The sequence below is a fragment of the Nicotiana tomentosiformis genome, chromosome 2 (assembly GCF_000390325.3).
Source record: "Nicotiana tomentosiformis chromosome 2, ASM39032v3, whole genome shotgun sequence".
In the NCBI taxonomy this organism is placed as follows: Eukaryota; Viridiplantae; Streptophyta; class Magnoliopsida; order Solanales; family Solanaceae; genus Nicotiana; species Nicotiana tomentosiformis.
The window spans coordinates 64,112,496-64,128,010 of NC_090813.1; the positions used below are offsets into that span (position 1 = coordinate 64,112,496).

Genomic DNA, 15,515 nt, shown 5'->3' on the forward strand with positions numbered 1-15,515 from the left:
TCGCCAGGGTAATTGGTTCGGGTCCGGTGATGTTTTGAAATGAGTTGAGACACTTAGTCTCCAAGATGGAAACTTAAGTTGAAAATAATGACCGGATGTTGACTTATGTGTAAACAACCCTGACATAGAATTTTGATAATTCCAATAGCTCCGTATGGTGATTTTGGACTTAGGAGCGTGTCCGAAAAAGTATTTGGAAGCATGTAGCTAAATTAGGCTTGAAATGACAAAAAATAGGAAGTTTAAGTTGGAAGTTTGATCGGGGAGTTGACTTTTCGATATCGGGGTCGGAATCCGATTCTGGAAATTGGAATAAGTCTATTATGTCATTTATGACTTGTGTGCAAAATTTGAGGTCAATACGACTTGATTTAATAGGTTTCGGCATCGAATGTAAAAGTTGAAAGCTCTTAGTTTTATTAAGCTTGAATTGAGGTATGATTTGTAGTTTTAGCGTTATTTGATGTGATTTGAGGCTTAAACTAAGTTCGTATGATGTTTTAGGACTTGTTGGAATATTTGGTTGAGGTCTCGGGGGCCTCGGGTAAGTTTCGGATGGTTAACGGATCTAATTTAGACTTAGAGAAAAATCTGAAAAATCTGCCTACTGGTGCAATCGCACCTGCATACATTTTCTCGCAGGTGCGAGCTCGCAGAAGAGAGCTTGGCAAGCGTAGATGCGGGCAGGGGTCTGTGAGGCAGTGGTCGCAAGTGCGAGGGAATTTCCGCACCTGTGTGATCGCAGATGCGGACGGATGGGCGCAAAAGCGCAAGCTCCGCAGAAGCGGACAGAGCCTCGCAAATGCGAGCCCGCAGAAGCCGCTTCAAGGACGCATAAGTGGAGGCAATGGGGGCCTTGGCAAACCGCAGAAGCGGTTGGTTTCTCGCACCTGCGAGACCGCAGAAACGGCTAAGTGAGTCGCACGTGCGGAACCCCTGGATAGTATACATTTCGAAGGAGTTCCGAGTTTTGCCATTTTTGGACATTCAAGCACGGTTTTGGGGCGATTTTCAGAGGGAATTCACGGGAAAACTTGAGGTAAGTCACTTGTGATAATTTCTACTCCATAATATTAAATTATCATTGAGTATTTTGACTAGATTACGTATTTTTGAGGTAAAATTAGAGGATTTGGGCTTAGGGATTTTAAAATAAGAATTTAAGATTTGGAGGTCGAGTTGATGTCGGAATTTGGTAAAATTGGTATGGTTGGACTCGTGGTTGAAAGGGCATTCATATTTTATAACTTTTGTTGGGTTTCAAGACATGGTCCCCACGGACGATTTTTGGGTGCAATTTCGGATTTTGTTGAAAAATTAATATTTTCGTGTTATGTGATCGGTTTTGAGGTGACGCACATGCTAGGTGACGGGCGTGTGGGCGTGCACTGTAGGAATTATGACTTGGTCAAATTCCATGGAACTGTGTAGTTGAATAATCTGTGGTTATCTGTACATTCTCCATGTAGTAGAGAAATTGAACCACAAATCATGTTTAGATTATGTGTTGGCACTATAGGGAACCGCATAGGTCGTGTACATGTTGAATTATCTGCTAAATTATTGTTTTGTACTCAGTCACAGTTTACTTATTTATTTTATCTCAGTCTCTATTGTTCTTTATTGATGCATCATATCATTGTTGTTGGGGCTGATTATCATGATTATTGAGAGCCCGAGAGACTGAAGAGATTTATGACTGAGTGAGGCTGATGGCCTGATTGTGAGATATTATACTATAGCACGTGAGTTGTCCAAGAAGCACGTGAGTTATCCGTACGAATCCAGATATTATACTATAGCACGCGAGTTATCCGTACAGCACGCGAGTTGTCCGTGCGGATCCAGATATTGATACTATAGCACGTAAGATGTCCGTGTAACACGTGAGTTGTCCGTGTAGCACATGAGTTATCCGTACAGATCCATATATTATACTATAGTACGTGAGTTATCCATGCAGTACGTGAGTTGTCCGTGCGGATTATAGCGCTTGGGCTGAAGGAGCCCCTCCGGAGTCTGTACACACCCCTAGTGAGTGCAGGTACCTACTGAGGCGAGTGCTGAGTCCTGAGTGCTGAGTGCTGAGTGAATGGAATGGCTGAGTGACTGTGGTCCTGAGAGGAAGCATTTGATTTTATTATTGTTGCACTTGAGCTGTCATATATCACTATTTTAGAAATTTCTGAGAGATATTATCTTATGTTTCAGTTGAATTTGACATGAAATTACTGTTTTGGCCTTAAATGTTGAACTTGGAAGCATGCCTACCTTATTATGTTGGAAATTATTATAATTGGACTCAGCTATGAAGCTCGTCACTACTTTCAGTTCTTTATTTAGTATTGTTACTTGCTGAATTGGCTGTACTAATACTACACCCTGCACTTCGTATGCAGATCCAGGTGTTCCCGGATACAGTGGGTGTTGATTTCTTCGCACAGTTGGTTATCCGGAGATTCCGAGGTAGCTGCCGGTGTTTCGCAGACCTTGTCTCTCCTTCCTTATCTTCTTGATTACTGTATTTGGTCTCAGACTATTATAGACCGTGTTTTCCAGACTTGTGAGGTATATATGCTCATGTACTCTGTGACACCCCGATAGTTGGAAATTTCGCATTATGTTTTGGGTTTTCTATCCTGGTTATGAGAACTTTTACTATTAAAACTGCTTTAAATTCATTCTAGTTAAAAGTGCTGGAAATATTTGTGAGAAATCAGCTTGCCTAGTATCACGTTAGGCGCCATCACGACAGGTTAGTATTTTGGGTCGTGACAGCGAAGATGTGATTCTCTTTATTTTTAAGTCTTCGAGGAACTTTGTAACTTTTGCACCGATAATCTGTGGCCCATATTCGCATGCTATCTCTTTGGTATTCCGAACCTGTAAATTATATTTTACCACAGGAAATCTTTGGCGTCATGTTCCATGCGAGGCCAATAATATCCTGCCCGTACCAATTTCAGCACCAAAGACTCTGCGCCTAAGTGATTTTCACATATCCCTTCGTGGATTTCTCTCATGACATAGTCAGCTTCTGACGCTCCTAAACACTGGGCCAGCGGGCCTTGGAAAGATTTTCTATACAATTGGCCTTTCCTGAAGCTATAACGTGCAGCTTTGGTGCATAACGCCCGTGATGCTTTGGGATCGTCGGGAAACTTTCCGTGCTCGAGGTAGTTGATTATTTCGTTTCTCCAGTCCCAGACCAGACTAGCCGAATTCACCTCATAGTAAACACTTGTATCAAGGACTGAGCTCATCAGTTGTACCACCGTTCCGGACTCCGATCCCTTTATTTTCGTTGATGAACCTAAGTTTGCTAATGCATCCGCTTCTGCGTTTTCCTCTATCGGGATATGAGTGATTGACCACTCACGGAATCGTGCCAAAAGAGCCTGGGCCTTTACCATGTATTGTTGCATACGTTCTTTTTTGGTATCAAAGATCCCATAAACCTGATTTACCACCAGTTGTGAGTCACATTTGATTTCGATAACCTCGGAATCAAGTCCTCGGGCCAATTCGAGCCCTACAATCAAAGCTTCATACTCTGCTTCATTATTAGTTAAAGGGATCGTGCCGATGGCTTGCCTTAAGTTTTCCCCCTAAAGCGTGATTAAAACTATTCCAAGGTCGGACCCTTTTAAGTTCGAGGCTCCGTCCATAAATAAGGTCCAAACCCCTGATGTCGATTCCGACACCATTACTGCCTCCTTGGTTGCCAGAGGCAGCAGTCCCAGACTAAAATCAGCCATGAAGTCAACCAAGACTTGTGACTTAATTGCATTCCTCGGTTTATAATCTATGTCGAACTCACTCATTTCGACGGCCCATTTGGCCAATCTTCCTGAGAGCTCGGGTTTATGAAGGATGTTCCGCAAAGGGAAAGTAGTCACCGTAGCTATTGGGTGGCATTGAAAATAGGGCCTCAACTTCCGAGCGGCGACTACGAGAGCTAAGGCCAATTTTTTCAAATGTGAGTAGTGAGTTTCTGCTTCCGTTAAAATTTTGCTGACGTAATATATAGGAAACTACGTTCCTTCGTCCTCCCGGACTAAAACTGCACTTACCGCAACTTTTAAAACTGCGAGATAGACTAGCAATGTTTCGCCTTCTTCTAGTTTCGAGAGCAATGGAAGGTTTGATAAGTACTTCTTCATGTCCCTCAAAGCCTGTTGGCACTCCGGCGTCCATTCGAAATTGTTCTTCTTTTTGAGCAATGTAAAGAAGCGATGATATTTTTACGATGACCGAGAAATGAACCTGCTCAAAACTGCTAACCTTCATGTGAGACTTTGGACTTCCTTCACGTTTGATAATTGGTCCAGGATATCATCTATGGCCTTGATTTTGTCGGGGTTTACCTCAATTCCCCTTTGTGAGACCAGAAACCCCAGTAACTTACCGGAGCTGACCCCGAATGCGCACTTTTCGGGGTTAAGTTTCATGTTATGCTTCCTCAAGATATCGAATGTTTCTTGAAAATGCTTAAGGTGGTCACCTGCATTCAAAGACTTAACGAGCATATCGTCTATATAAACCTCCATGGTCTTTTCTAGTTGCTTTTCAAACATCTTACTTACGAGCCGTTGATAAGTGGATCCGACATTTTTCAACCTTAAGGGCATTACATTGTAACAATATGTACCGAAATTTGTTATAAACGGAGTCTTTTCCTGATCTTCCGGGTTCATCTTAATTTGGTTGTACCCAAAGTAAGCATCAAGGAAACTCATTAACTCGTGCTCGGCCGTGGCATCAATTATTTTATCGATATTTGGCAGTGAAAACGAATCTTTCGGGCACTACTTATTAAGATCTTTATAGTCTATATATATACGAAATTTATTGTTCTTATTAGGACTACTACTACATTGGCTAGCCAGTCTGGATATCTTACCTCTCTGACCGAACCGATTTTAAGCAAGTGGGTTACCTCTTCTTTGACGAATTTATTCCTAGCCTCAGTAATAGGGCGCTTCTTCTGTCGTACCGGTGGTACGTTGGGATCCAAACTCAGCTTGTGCACTGCTATTTCCGTCAGGAAATCTGTCATATCCTCGTGCGACCATGCAAAACAATCAGCGTTAATTTTAAGGAATTCAATAAAACTATACCTGAACTTGGGGTGCAGTCCTGTCCCCAAGTGAAATTTTCTTTCTAAGAATTATTTGAATAATGCCATTTTCTCCAGTTCCTCTGCCGTGGATTTCGTTGCGTTCGTCTCTTCCAAAACTTGGAAATATTTTGGCACCTGATATTGTTCTGACGATTCTACCTCTGGAATAACCTCTTCTAACTCGGGAGTATGCGTTGGATCCTGTAATTGCTATGCCGTGCGCTCCTTCCCTTTGCTACTGGAAATTGAGATTGCTATTTATAGTTGTGCCTAAGAAAAGAGGTCGTAGGATCGTGCCCTCCTTTAATGTCAATTATGAGGGTCATTGATGAAGATGTAACGGTGAATATAAATGCCAAATTCTCTGTAATGGACCGTCGCTCTTAATGCTGCAGAATATTCCTTAATAAATACCACCGAGCATAGAGCATTTAATATACCTTCATGAACATTATTCTTTCTGGTGACAAGCAGAGTGACTCATAAAACGGTACAGTTTAATTTATATGTGGTTTCTAGACAAGTGAACTAATTTGATCCTGAAAAAATACAATAATCGAAGAAATACACGATACTTAGCCTTAGAATGTAGATGAAATAACAAATACGGTGATTCCGTGAACACGGTTTCCGAACACATCAATGATGAGATCAAAAAACAAGAAAGTGAAATTATATAAAGCTTTGTATAGAATATAGTATATGTTCTTGCCAGAAAATTCGTGTCCTTTACAATGGTAACTGAGCTCACTATTTATAGTTGTGCCTAGGAAAAGAGGTCCTAGGATCGTGCCCTCCTTTAATGCCAATTATGAGGGTCATTGATGAAGATGTAACGGTGAATATAAATGTCAAATTCTCTGTAACTAACCGTCACTCTTAATGCTGCAGAATATTTCTTAGCAAATACCACCGGGTGCAGAGCATTTAATACACATTCATGAACGTTATTCTTTCCGGTGACAAGCAGAGTGGATGTGCTCGGTCCTCAGCCATCCCATTTGGGATTCCACGTGTCCTCCTTTTAGTCAGCCACATGTCATATCATATTTTAACCTATACATATAGTCCCCCTGCTTTCCGATGACATAACTTTGTGTTACCGGAAAGTTGGTAGAAACACCTTTTTGGCAGGAATTACTATAACTCCCTCTGAAGGCCTCTGACAGTTGATTAGACGCACGTCTCTCCGCATTTAATGCCCCAAACAAGCGTCATCCCATGATTTAGCACAACTTTTTCCGATTATCGAGGTAATTATGGCCATGAATTTAGCCGCTAAAATTTTACTTATACGCAACTTCCTTTTCCTTTGCGTTTCACAATTGCTTGAGCTTCTGATTTACATCCTTGTTTTTAATCCCTTTTCTAATTTTCTTCAAACACAAAACATTTTCCATCTCCTTTTTCTATGGCTTCTTCCTCTAAACGTGCTGGTTCTTCAAAGAATAAGAACAAAACAGAGGATTTCGTTCCTTTTAAAGATTATGTTGATCGTCTGGCGTGGGGTTTCTTCTCATGCTTTCAAAGATTCCGCGTTGACTCTGTTGCGACCGTAATTGTTCTTAGCTTGATCACTCAAGAATTCTCGGAGATGACCATTCTTCAATAGCGTTGCCACCTCCTCCTGAAGATGTCGGCAGTCCCCTGTCCGCTGACCGTTCGTCCCGTGGTATTCACACCATAAATTGGGATCCCTCTGGCTGGAATCAGACCTCATAGGTCTTGGTATCCATGCTTCTTTAATATTCCTCATGGCTGATACCAGTTTCACTACGCCAACATTGAAGTTGTATTCTGATAATCTGGGGTAGGAAAAATCTCGAGACCCCGACGTTTCTTTATCTTGAAGTGATCTATTATTTCAACCACGATCAGTCTCTCTGTCAACGGTGGACTTGTTTGCTGCTCGGAAATTTCTGCCACAGCTTTCGGTACGATCGTAAGGCAAAAATCGACCCCTTAAAGTTCGCCTATCTGCGTCGTAGTCATCCTTTGATTTTTCTTTGTTCTTCTCCCGTCCTTTGGCCGATGATGTAGAACTGACCTGGTCATCTTCGATCCTTATCTTTGACTCGTACCGGTTGTGAACATCTGTCCAGGTTGTTGCTTGGAACTCAAGCAGGCTCTCCTTCAGCTTCCAGGAAGCGTCCGAACTTCTCGGATTCAATCCTTTGGTGAATGTTTCAGCTGCCCATTCATACGGAACGGATGAGAGCAACCTTCTTTCTTTCTGGAATCGGGTAACAAACTCTCGTAATAATTTAGATTCTCCTTGTGCGATTCTGAATATATCGGCCTTTCGGGCTTGCACCTTTCTGGCCCCGACGTGAGCTTTAATGAAAGAATCTGCGAGTATCTCAAAGGAATCTATGGAATTCTCGGGTAGTAATAAATACCATGTTAGGGCTCCTCTTATGAGAGTTTCGCCAAATTTCTTTAGCAACACATATTCAATTTCGTGAGAAGCTAGATCATTTTCTTTCACCGTCGTTGTGTAGGTGGTAATATGTTCCTGTGGGTCTGAAGTTCCATCATACTTCGGGACTTCAGGCATTTTGAAACGCTTCGGGATTAGTTCTGGTGCAGCATATGGCTTGTATGGTAATTGAACATACTTCTTCGAGTTCGGACCTTTCAATACTGGTGGTGCGCCCGGGATTTGATCCATGTGGGAGTTTACTTCCCTCATGAACTGTAAAAGCTCATCTTTGTATGAGTCGTTTTCGTTGTCAAGAACTGATCTGCTCCCTCCAGCCCATCGGAGCCAACTTCACCTCTGGGAGTGTTGTTGTCGACTCTCTGTGTTGTTTGGTCTGCGGGAACAACGAGAGGAAGTGGATCGCACCTGTTTGCATTATTCGAAGCACATGATAGCGCCTGTTTTAGTTCCGTCATAACCTGATCCTGCCGTGTGAGTTGGTCTAGAATGATTGCCTGTTGCTCTTGTAGGATCGTCAAAGGATCCGCTACTTGCTCCTCGTCAGCATCTTCGGGAGTTATCTCTCGAACCCGTTGAGGGTACTGCCTACCATGCACCGGTGTGGCGTCATTCCCCTCATTGCGGGTGTCACTGATTGAATCCTCGAAATGAGGCTGATCCCCTCAAATTTCAGGGTTGTGTGCATCGTTAACAGTGTTATCTGCCATTTTTTGAGTTTTTTCTAAGATAAAATAATCAAAACACATTAGTAAAAACGGTACTAATTGAATTTATAGGTGGTTTCTAGACAAGTGAACTAATTTGATCCTGAAATAATACAATAATCGAAGAAATACACGATACTTAGCCTTAGAATGTAGATGAAATAGCAAAGACGGTGATTCCGGGAATACGGTTTTCGAACACAGCAACGATGAGATCAAAGAGCAAGAAAGTGAAATTGTATAAAACTTTGTATAGAATATAATATATATTCTTGCCAGAAAATTCGTACCATTTACAATGGTAACTGAGCTCACTATTTATAGATGTGCCTAGGAAAAGAGGTCATAGGATAGTGCCCTTATTTAATGCCAATTATGAGGGTCATTGATGAAGATGTGACGGTGAATATAAATGCCAAATTCTCTATAACGGACCGTCGCTCTTAATGCTGCAGAATATTCCTTAGTAAATACCACCGGGCACAGAGCATTTAATACACCTTCATGAACGTTATCCTTTCGGATGACAAGCAGAGTGGGTGCGCTCGATCCTCAGCCATCCCATCTCGGATTTCACGTGTCCTGCTTTTAGTCAGCCACATGTCATATCATATTTTACCCTATATATATATATGACGGAGAATAACAGATGAATGATATGGATGCCAATTTTATCATTTACCCCTGTGAGTCTGATAAAATTTTTAAGCCAATAATTTTTTACCGTATTTCAAAGTATGGTTAACCAACATATTAACTAATCAATTATGATAAATTTGATCGAATTTTGTGAGATAGAATATCGAAAATAATGGAAAGTAAGAACAAGGCTTTGAGATGTGAAAATCATTTTCCTATGTTGACGGAATGTTATTGAGAAATACAGACAAATTCATCCAATATATGGCAAAACGTTTTTATACACTAGTCACTTCCAAGGGAATTAGATCAGTATTTATAGAGCTAAAATCAAGCATATTATAAACAAACATATTATTTCATAAACATACATATTTGTATTATTCAATATTTAAATTTTAAATAAAACGAAAAATAGTTTGTTACAGAAATAAAAATAAAGTATATAGCATTACCCTTCTTAATTAAGTAGCTCAAAACCAATATCTAGAAATGGAACTCAAAAGTATTATCACACAATTATCACTACAAACGATCTTTAGTAACCATAAGGGGAAGCCTATAGAGTTTAATTGTGTAGTTAATTTTTCAGAACAAGTTTAGTAGGTAATATATGTATTTTTCGTAATTAAAATAATTCCCAAACAATAAAGCAACATAATCGTGAAATTAGGGAGATCCTCAAGGACACGTCACGAGGTTCACCGTTCATGACAATCTCATCATAAGACGACTGTTCATTCATCTAATCAATCAGACCCCTTTTTCTGCTTCTTTTCCTATATATTCTCTCTTTTATGCTTCCTTTTAAATTTGATCTTCCGAAATTTACTGATCGATAGGAAAAGAAGATAATAAACGTAGCAAAAAAAAACAAGAAGTGATATATATTGATTGTGAGGTACTAAAATTAAAAATCCCCACCAAACGATGCTTAATGGAGCCCCATCACAATTCGGATTCTAATTCAAAGCCCTCATCTGCTAGTGAAGGAGCTTATTCTAGGGTTTCAAATCCACTTCTTCAATCGGTAATTCTCTCTTCAATTTTTTTTTTTTTTCTATTTCCCCATATTAATTGATTGATTTTTTGATTGGTTGAATATGTTTTGCTGTTCTAATTCGTTGACTTTAAGTAACGAAATCTATTTGAGCAGCTTTTTAGTCAATTTTTACTAGTTTTTGGTTGGTGCCAAGTTTTGGGTTTTGCTTCAACTGCATAAAGTTATTGTCTTTATTAGTAAAATTGTCGGTGATTGGAAAATTTTATTCATGGTTAGTTGTTGAATTTGTTGTTGAGAATATCTGATGGAAATCGGGATATTTAGTGAAGTAACATTCATCTTAATGAGAAAAATTGGGGGTTTTGTTATGTGACATCATTCTTATGGAGATGAGCCTATATATATATATAAACAATACAGTATAAAATAAAATAAGAGATAGAGAAAGATTTCTCTGAGAAGCTATTGTTTTGAGGTTTTAATTTATTTGAAGCTATTGTTCTTGGAGGGAGTGAGCCGAGGGTCTATCGGAAACAGCCTCTCTACCCCAGGGTAGAGGTAAGGTCTGCGTACACACTACCCTACCCAGACCCCACTAGTGGTATTATACTGGGTTGTTGTTGTTGTTGTTGTTGAAGGAAATAATTGAGGGTGCCATTATCTGTGGAGAGTAAACTGGCAGTTAAATTGAGGTGTTAAGTAGTCATCATCTTAATTACTCGATGACAAACAAAGAAAAGATGAAGTTTTTTTTGTTTCACGCTGGTGCTTTTTTTCTGGGTGGTGTGTGTGGAGGGAGGGGGGGGGGGAGGGGGATTTGGATTCGAGGGTGATTGGAAAATTTAGAATCAGAAGTATGTTGTTAACTGACACTCATAAGAAGTAAAAGTAGTTGTTGATGATGAATACATCGCTGCTAGAACTTATCTGTCTCTCATTAATGGTAAAAGAACTGACTTTCTAGCATTTCGTTAATCACGAAAGGAAGTTTAATTGTGATCCCGGCTCATATATTAAATCTTGTTAACTGTATATAAGTAAGCATCATCAAAAGTTTCTCAAATTGAATAACTAGATTCTTGTGGTCAAATTAAATGATTTATGTTCAGAATTTCTGCCTATATCTGCTGCTTTGAGTATGATAACTTTCTCACCATAAGAAAAGAACGTGTTTGCTTTGTTTACTGAACTTTCCAGCACTTTGAACTGTCTCAAAATATGCAGCTGAGAAATTCCTCTTCGACAAAAAGTCTGCTCATAGTCATGCATAAGGAGTGTTAGTTATGCTGATAGTTGTTACTCACTTGTCTCCTCCATTTCAAATTGTCGTGATCTCTTTCTTTTGCTAGGTGAAGCAAATAGCACAGATATTTGCTGATTGTTGGTAGTTACTTGTTTTCTCTTCTAAAGTTATCCTGTTATTTACTTATTCATGTAGATAAAAAGTTGCAGTATTTTGTAAGTGCAAGTAAAAAATTTAAGTTTGACATGAGAACACACACTTATCATGTTTTTCGTGATAGGACTGTAGTGAGTTTGGAGATAACAGAGGCTTGGATGATTTTGATCCAGTCATTGGTTCAAACATTGTGAAAACAGATAAGCATGAAGAATATAACAGACTAGCTGTACACCTAAGGGGTGAAATTCGTGAGAACACAAGTTTGACAAGTGGTCTAGATAATCGAGCAGAGGAACTTGTTACCAACTTCTCTGTTCAAACCACACACAAAACAACACAGGAACTTTTCAGTAAACGGTCATTTCAAGACACTCAAGAAGCTGGTGAGAGGTATCATATGGACTGCTCGAAAGGGGAATTTGAAGAAGATTCTATAACACTGAGACAGAACAATATCTTGAAGTGTTCTGAAAAGATTATTAGCAGCAACTGGGATAAAATAGGAAAATATGGTTCTGAAACATCTGGTCAAAGTGCAGGTCACATAAACAACGACGAGAGTTATATCATGGGCAATCCAGTGGCTGGAAAACAAGAGACTTTGTGCACAGAAAAAAACTATGAGAAGGGGGCCCACACAAGTAAGGAAATGGTTAAAGCTAAAGTCTCAAATGTTAATTTAATTCAACAGACCAATGAAAGTGATGTAAAAAGAAATTCTCTATACCCACAATTAACTGAAAATAGAGAATGTGAAACGCAGTCATCTCAAATGGTAGAAGAAAGTACGTGTCACCAAAACCAAGGAAGATATTTCTGCTATGATTCACCACTCTTTGGTGAAACTGGAGCTTGGATTCCTGTATCAGTTCCTCCAATGTCAGAGAGTGAGCATGAAGAGTGGAATAGAGGCTTCTGCTCCAATGGGGGATATCTTCCTGATGGTGACACTGATTGGAATCAGTGCATGGGGGAAGACAAGGAGTTGACCATGTGGGATGTGGTGGTGGATATGTTGCTCGCAGCCCGAGGGAAAGTGCAATCTGTTGCATCTGGTGATATTGGTAACATGTCATGGATATCAAGCCATCTCATTGAACAGGCTTGGAAAGAGATGGCTCAAACCCTCACAGAAGCTAATTTTGGTAATGCCCAGGAAATTCTTGAGGCAGATCCTCCCAAATGGTTGCCTGACAGTGCATCTTCCTCTTGTATGTTATGTAGTGTGCGGTTCCACCCTATCATGTGCAGCAGGCATCATTGTCGATTTTGTGGTGGAATATTTTGCAATGAATGTACTAAAGGAAGGAGTTTGCTCCCTGAAAAATTTCGCACTGGGGAACCGCAGCGAGTATGTGATGTATGTTGTGTACGTCTTGACTCCGTGCAGCCATACCTAATGGATCAAGTAAGCCGTGCTGCTCAGTTGCCAACCCATGACCTTACTGACCTGAGCACATTGCGATCTTGGGTAAACTTCCCGTGGGGACAGTCAATGGAATACGAAATTTACAAGGCCACTAACGCTATTCGGGGCTATGAAAGGGTATGGAGTTATCTTTTTTATATTAAATGCTCTGCATCTTTTATATATCTACTTATACTAATGAAGCAAACTCCGATCTTTCACCCCACTATATATGTATATATACCCCTGCTAAATACTCCAGTCTGATTTCGAAGAAACCAATTGCTGCATTATTGTACTATTTAACCTTCTAGCCTCTAATCCACCATTTGGAGTAAAACTGGTGCATCTTATATGTAAAAAATAATGAGCAAGCAAGGATCTCTTTTTTATTTAATTTCCTGATAACTTATGATGAATATTGGCTGCCTGAAATATTGCGAACGACAAATTTCAGATTGGTTTGTTGAGTTCTGAGAAGAAAATTCCAGAAGCTATTCTACAAAATGCAAGAGGTCTTGCCATACTTACGGTCGTGAAAGTTGGAGTGATGGTCACCTATAACATTGGAACTGGATTGGTTATTGCACGTAGAGAAGATGGTTCATGGTCTCCCCCGTCGGCCATTTCTTCTTTCGGTGTGGGATGGGGTGCTCAGGTGAATATATATTTCTGCTAAATGAAGTAAAGTATAATTACCGACCATAAATTTACTATTTTCTGCTGAATGAAGTAAAGGATAATTACTGACCATAAATTTTCTATATCTTCTATATGAAGTAAAGGATAATTACTGACCCGAATAGTGTGGTCTGAATATAGAGGATTCATATAGCCGGCAACTAATTTTGGATTGAGGATAATTGCCACTTTGCTTGTCTATATTTAGATGCATTCGTCATTGTAGGAAAAAAATCGTAGATTTGAGCATTGCACATGGCTGCCATGGGCAGTGGTGTCTTAATTGCAACATTGGAAATTGTTACCCAGTGGCTTCTGGATGTTATCCATAATCTGTGGGTAACTAAGCAAATTCAAACGCCATATTGGGGTGATTTGTGTATACCCCATTTGGCATAGCAAGGAGTCTTCCTTTCATGATAGTCTAGGTGTTTTGGCAGTTCAGCACATCGTATTAAGCCCTGGCCGTTTCTGTTTAGCATTAAATGTCGGAGAAAGATGTCTGTTCTAGTTAGTAAAATTGTCTACTCTTCTTTTTACGTAGTTTCTTCACGAAGGAAGCGTCTAAAATTTTGCAAGGAGGTCAATCAAAATATAATTTCTATTCAATAGGAACTTCTTATCATCAGTAAATCATAAATCAGATTTATATTTTGTAGGCTGGTGGAGAACTCACTGACTTCATTATTGTTCTGAGAACTACTGATGCTGTCAAGACTTTTGGTGGTGATGCGCATCTTTCAGTTGGAGCTGGTGTGAGTGCTGCTGCTGGGATCATTGGACGAACTGCTGAAGCTGATCTTCGTGCTGGTACTGGAGGCTATGCTGCTTGTTATACATACAGCTGCAGTAAAGGTATGAGTCCACCTTGTTTATAAGTTCACTTGTATTGTGTCATGTTATACTTTGATTTGTATGTTCTGTTATTGCAAGATAGAGTTGGCATGTGATTTATACATGCTTTTCTATATCACGCGATTGTTAATGGCCAGAAAAATTTAATCTAAGCTTTCCACTCACTTGCCTGTGGAGAAAAGTTTTGAATAGTCAAATATGCAGAAAATTTGCTCATCAGTAGAATAATTATGGTGTTTTTGAAGTCTACAATAATTCATAGAATTCTTGTTGATGTTGATTTAACTTGAAAAGGGTTTAGGGAAGTTAGTGTACTTCAAACCAATTTTCTCACTGTCTTTACTATTTAGACCGTATCTGTTGTTTCTGCCACTGGAAGTTAAGTTGATGCTTGCTCTCGAAGCCTAGTTATATCTCTATATATGTTTAAAGTTCTACTTTTTTGTGGTACAGGTGCCTTTGTTGGGTGTTCCCTACAAGGGAGTGTAGTGACTACCCGAACACGAGAAAATTCCAGATTTTATGGTAGCCAGTCATTAAAAGCTTCAGAAATTCTCCTTGGTTCGTTGCCGAGGCCCCCTGCTGCAGCCACCCTATATCGTGCACTTGCCGATTTATACCAGAAACTTTGAAGGTCTCATTCGTCTTAAAGGGTTGTACATAATGTTAAAGACACTAAGTACGGGTTGGAAATTTGGGGGCTTGATTATTGCTATTCTTTGTGAATTATGATTGCATAGATATAGTGATTTTGTACAGTCTGGAAGAAAGAAAAATTGTAAATATAATCATGATCTTTGCTGGGAGAGTATCCTCGCTCCACTGAAAAAATGGATGAAAAGAGTTGTGCTTTGGTGTTTGTTCTGTTACTCGGACGATTATCCAATTATTCCTGATATGCCCAATTCTTGATTTGCATATGGAAGTTCTGCTGCCACATTTTCCAGTGTAACATAAAGGCCAGGCTAAAGAAGTTAAACTAAGTAATGGTTTTTTAACTCCCAACAGTATTATGTGGAGCTCGAGTGTTTCCTATTATGGTTGAATGCTTACTCACTTGCATTGTTTAAAGCAAAGTTAGACTCACATTGGTCGAGGTTGCGTCTCTGACATGATTATAACAGACTAATTAAAGTTTCATGGAGGTAACCCATTAAAAGGTGAGGGGTTCGTATCTTGCTCGTGCTGTTATGATTTAGGCTGTTTGCCTCGGACATTTCGAATTTTCTTTAAAATATTATAACTTGGACAATAATAA

The 15,515-nt window shown here is 39.7% G+C and overlaps 1 protein-coding gene across 2 annotated transcripts; it reads left to right on the plus strand.

Moving 5' to 3' along the window:
* The first annotated feature begins 9,678 nt into the window (after positions 1-9,678).
* On the plus strand, positions 9,679-15,182 carry LOC104101456 (uncharacterized). 2 transcript variants are annotated; one of them, XM_009608899.4, is made up of 5 exons: positions 9,679-9,938; positions 11,435-12,859; positions 13,179-13,379; positions 14,062-14,257; positions 14,711-15,182. In XM_009608899.4, the coding sequence occupies exons 1-5, from the start codon at positions 9,846-9,848 to the stop codon at positions 14,887-14,889; spliced, it is 2,094 nt and encodes a 697-aa protein (XP_009607194.1). In that variant the 5' UTR covers positions 9,679-9,845; the 3' UTR covers positions 14,890-15,182. The 2 variants fall into 2 exon arrangements, with proteins under 2 accessions (XP_009607194.1, XP_070051573.1); XM_070195472.1 differs by having other exon boundaries at positions 9,724-9,938; positions 11,443-12,859.
* The last annotated feature ends 333 nt before the right edge of the window (positions 15,183-15,515 follow it).

Coding starts and splice junctions, on each gene's coding strand:
- LOC104101456 (XM_009608899.4), top strand. CDS start 9,846: ATGGAGCCCCATCACAATTCGGATTCTAATTCAAAGCCCTCATCTGCT. Junction 12,860..13,178: donor CTATTCGGGGCTATGAAAGG/GTATGGAGTTAT, acceptor GACAAATTTCAG/ATTGGTTTGTTGAGTTCTGA. Junction 13,380..14,061: donor GTGTGGGATGGGGTGCTCAG/GTGAATATATAT, acceptor TATATTTTGTAG/GCTGGTGGAGAACTCACTGA.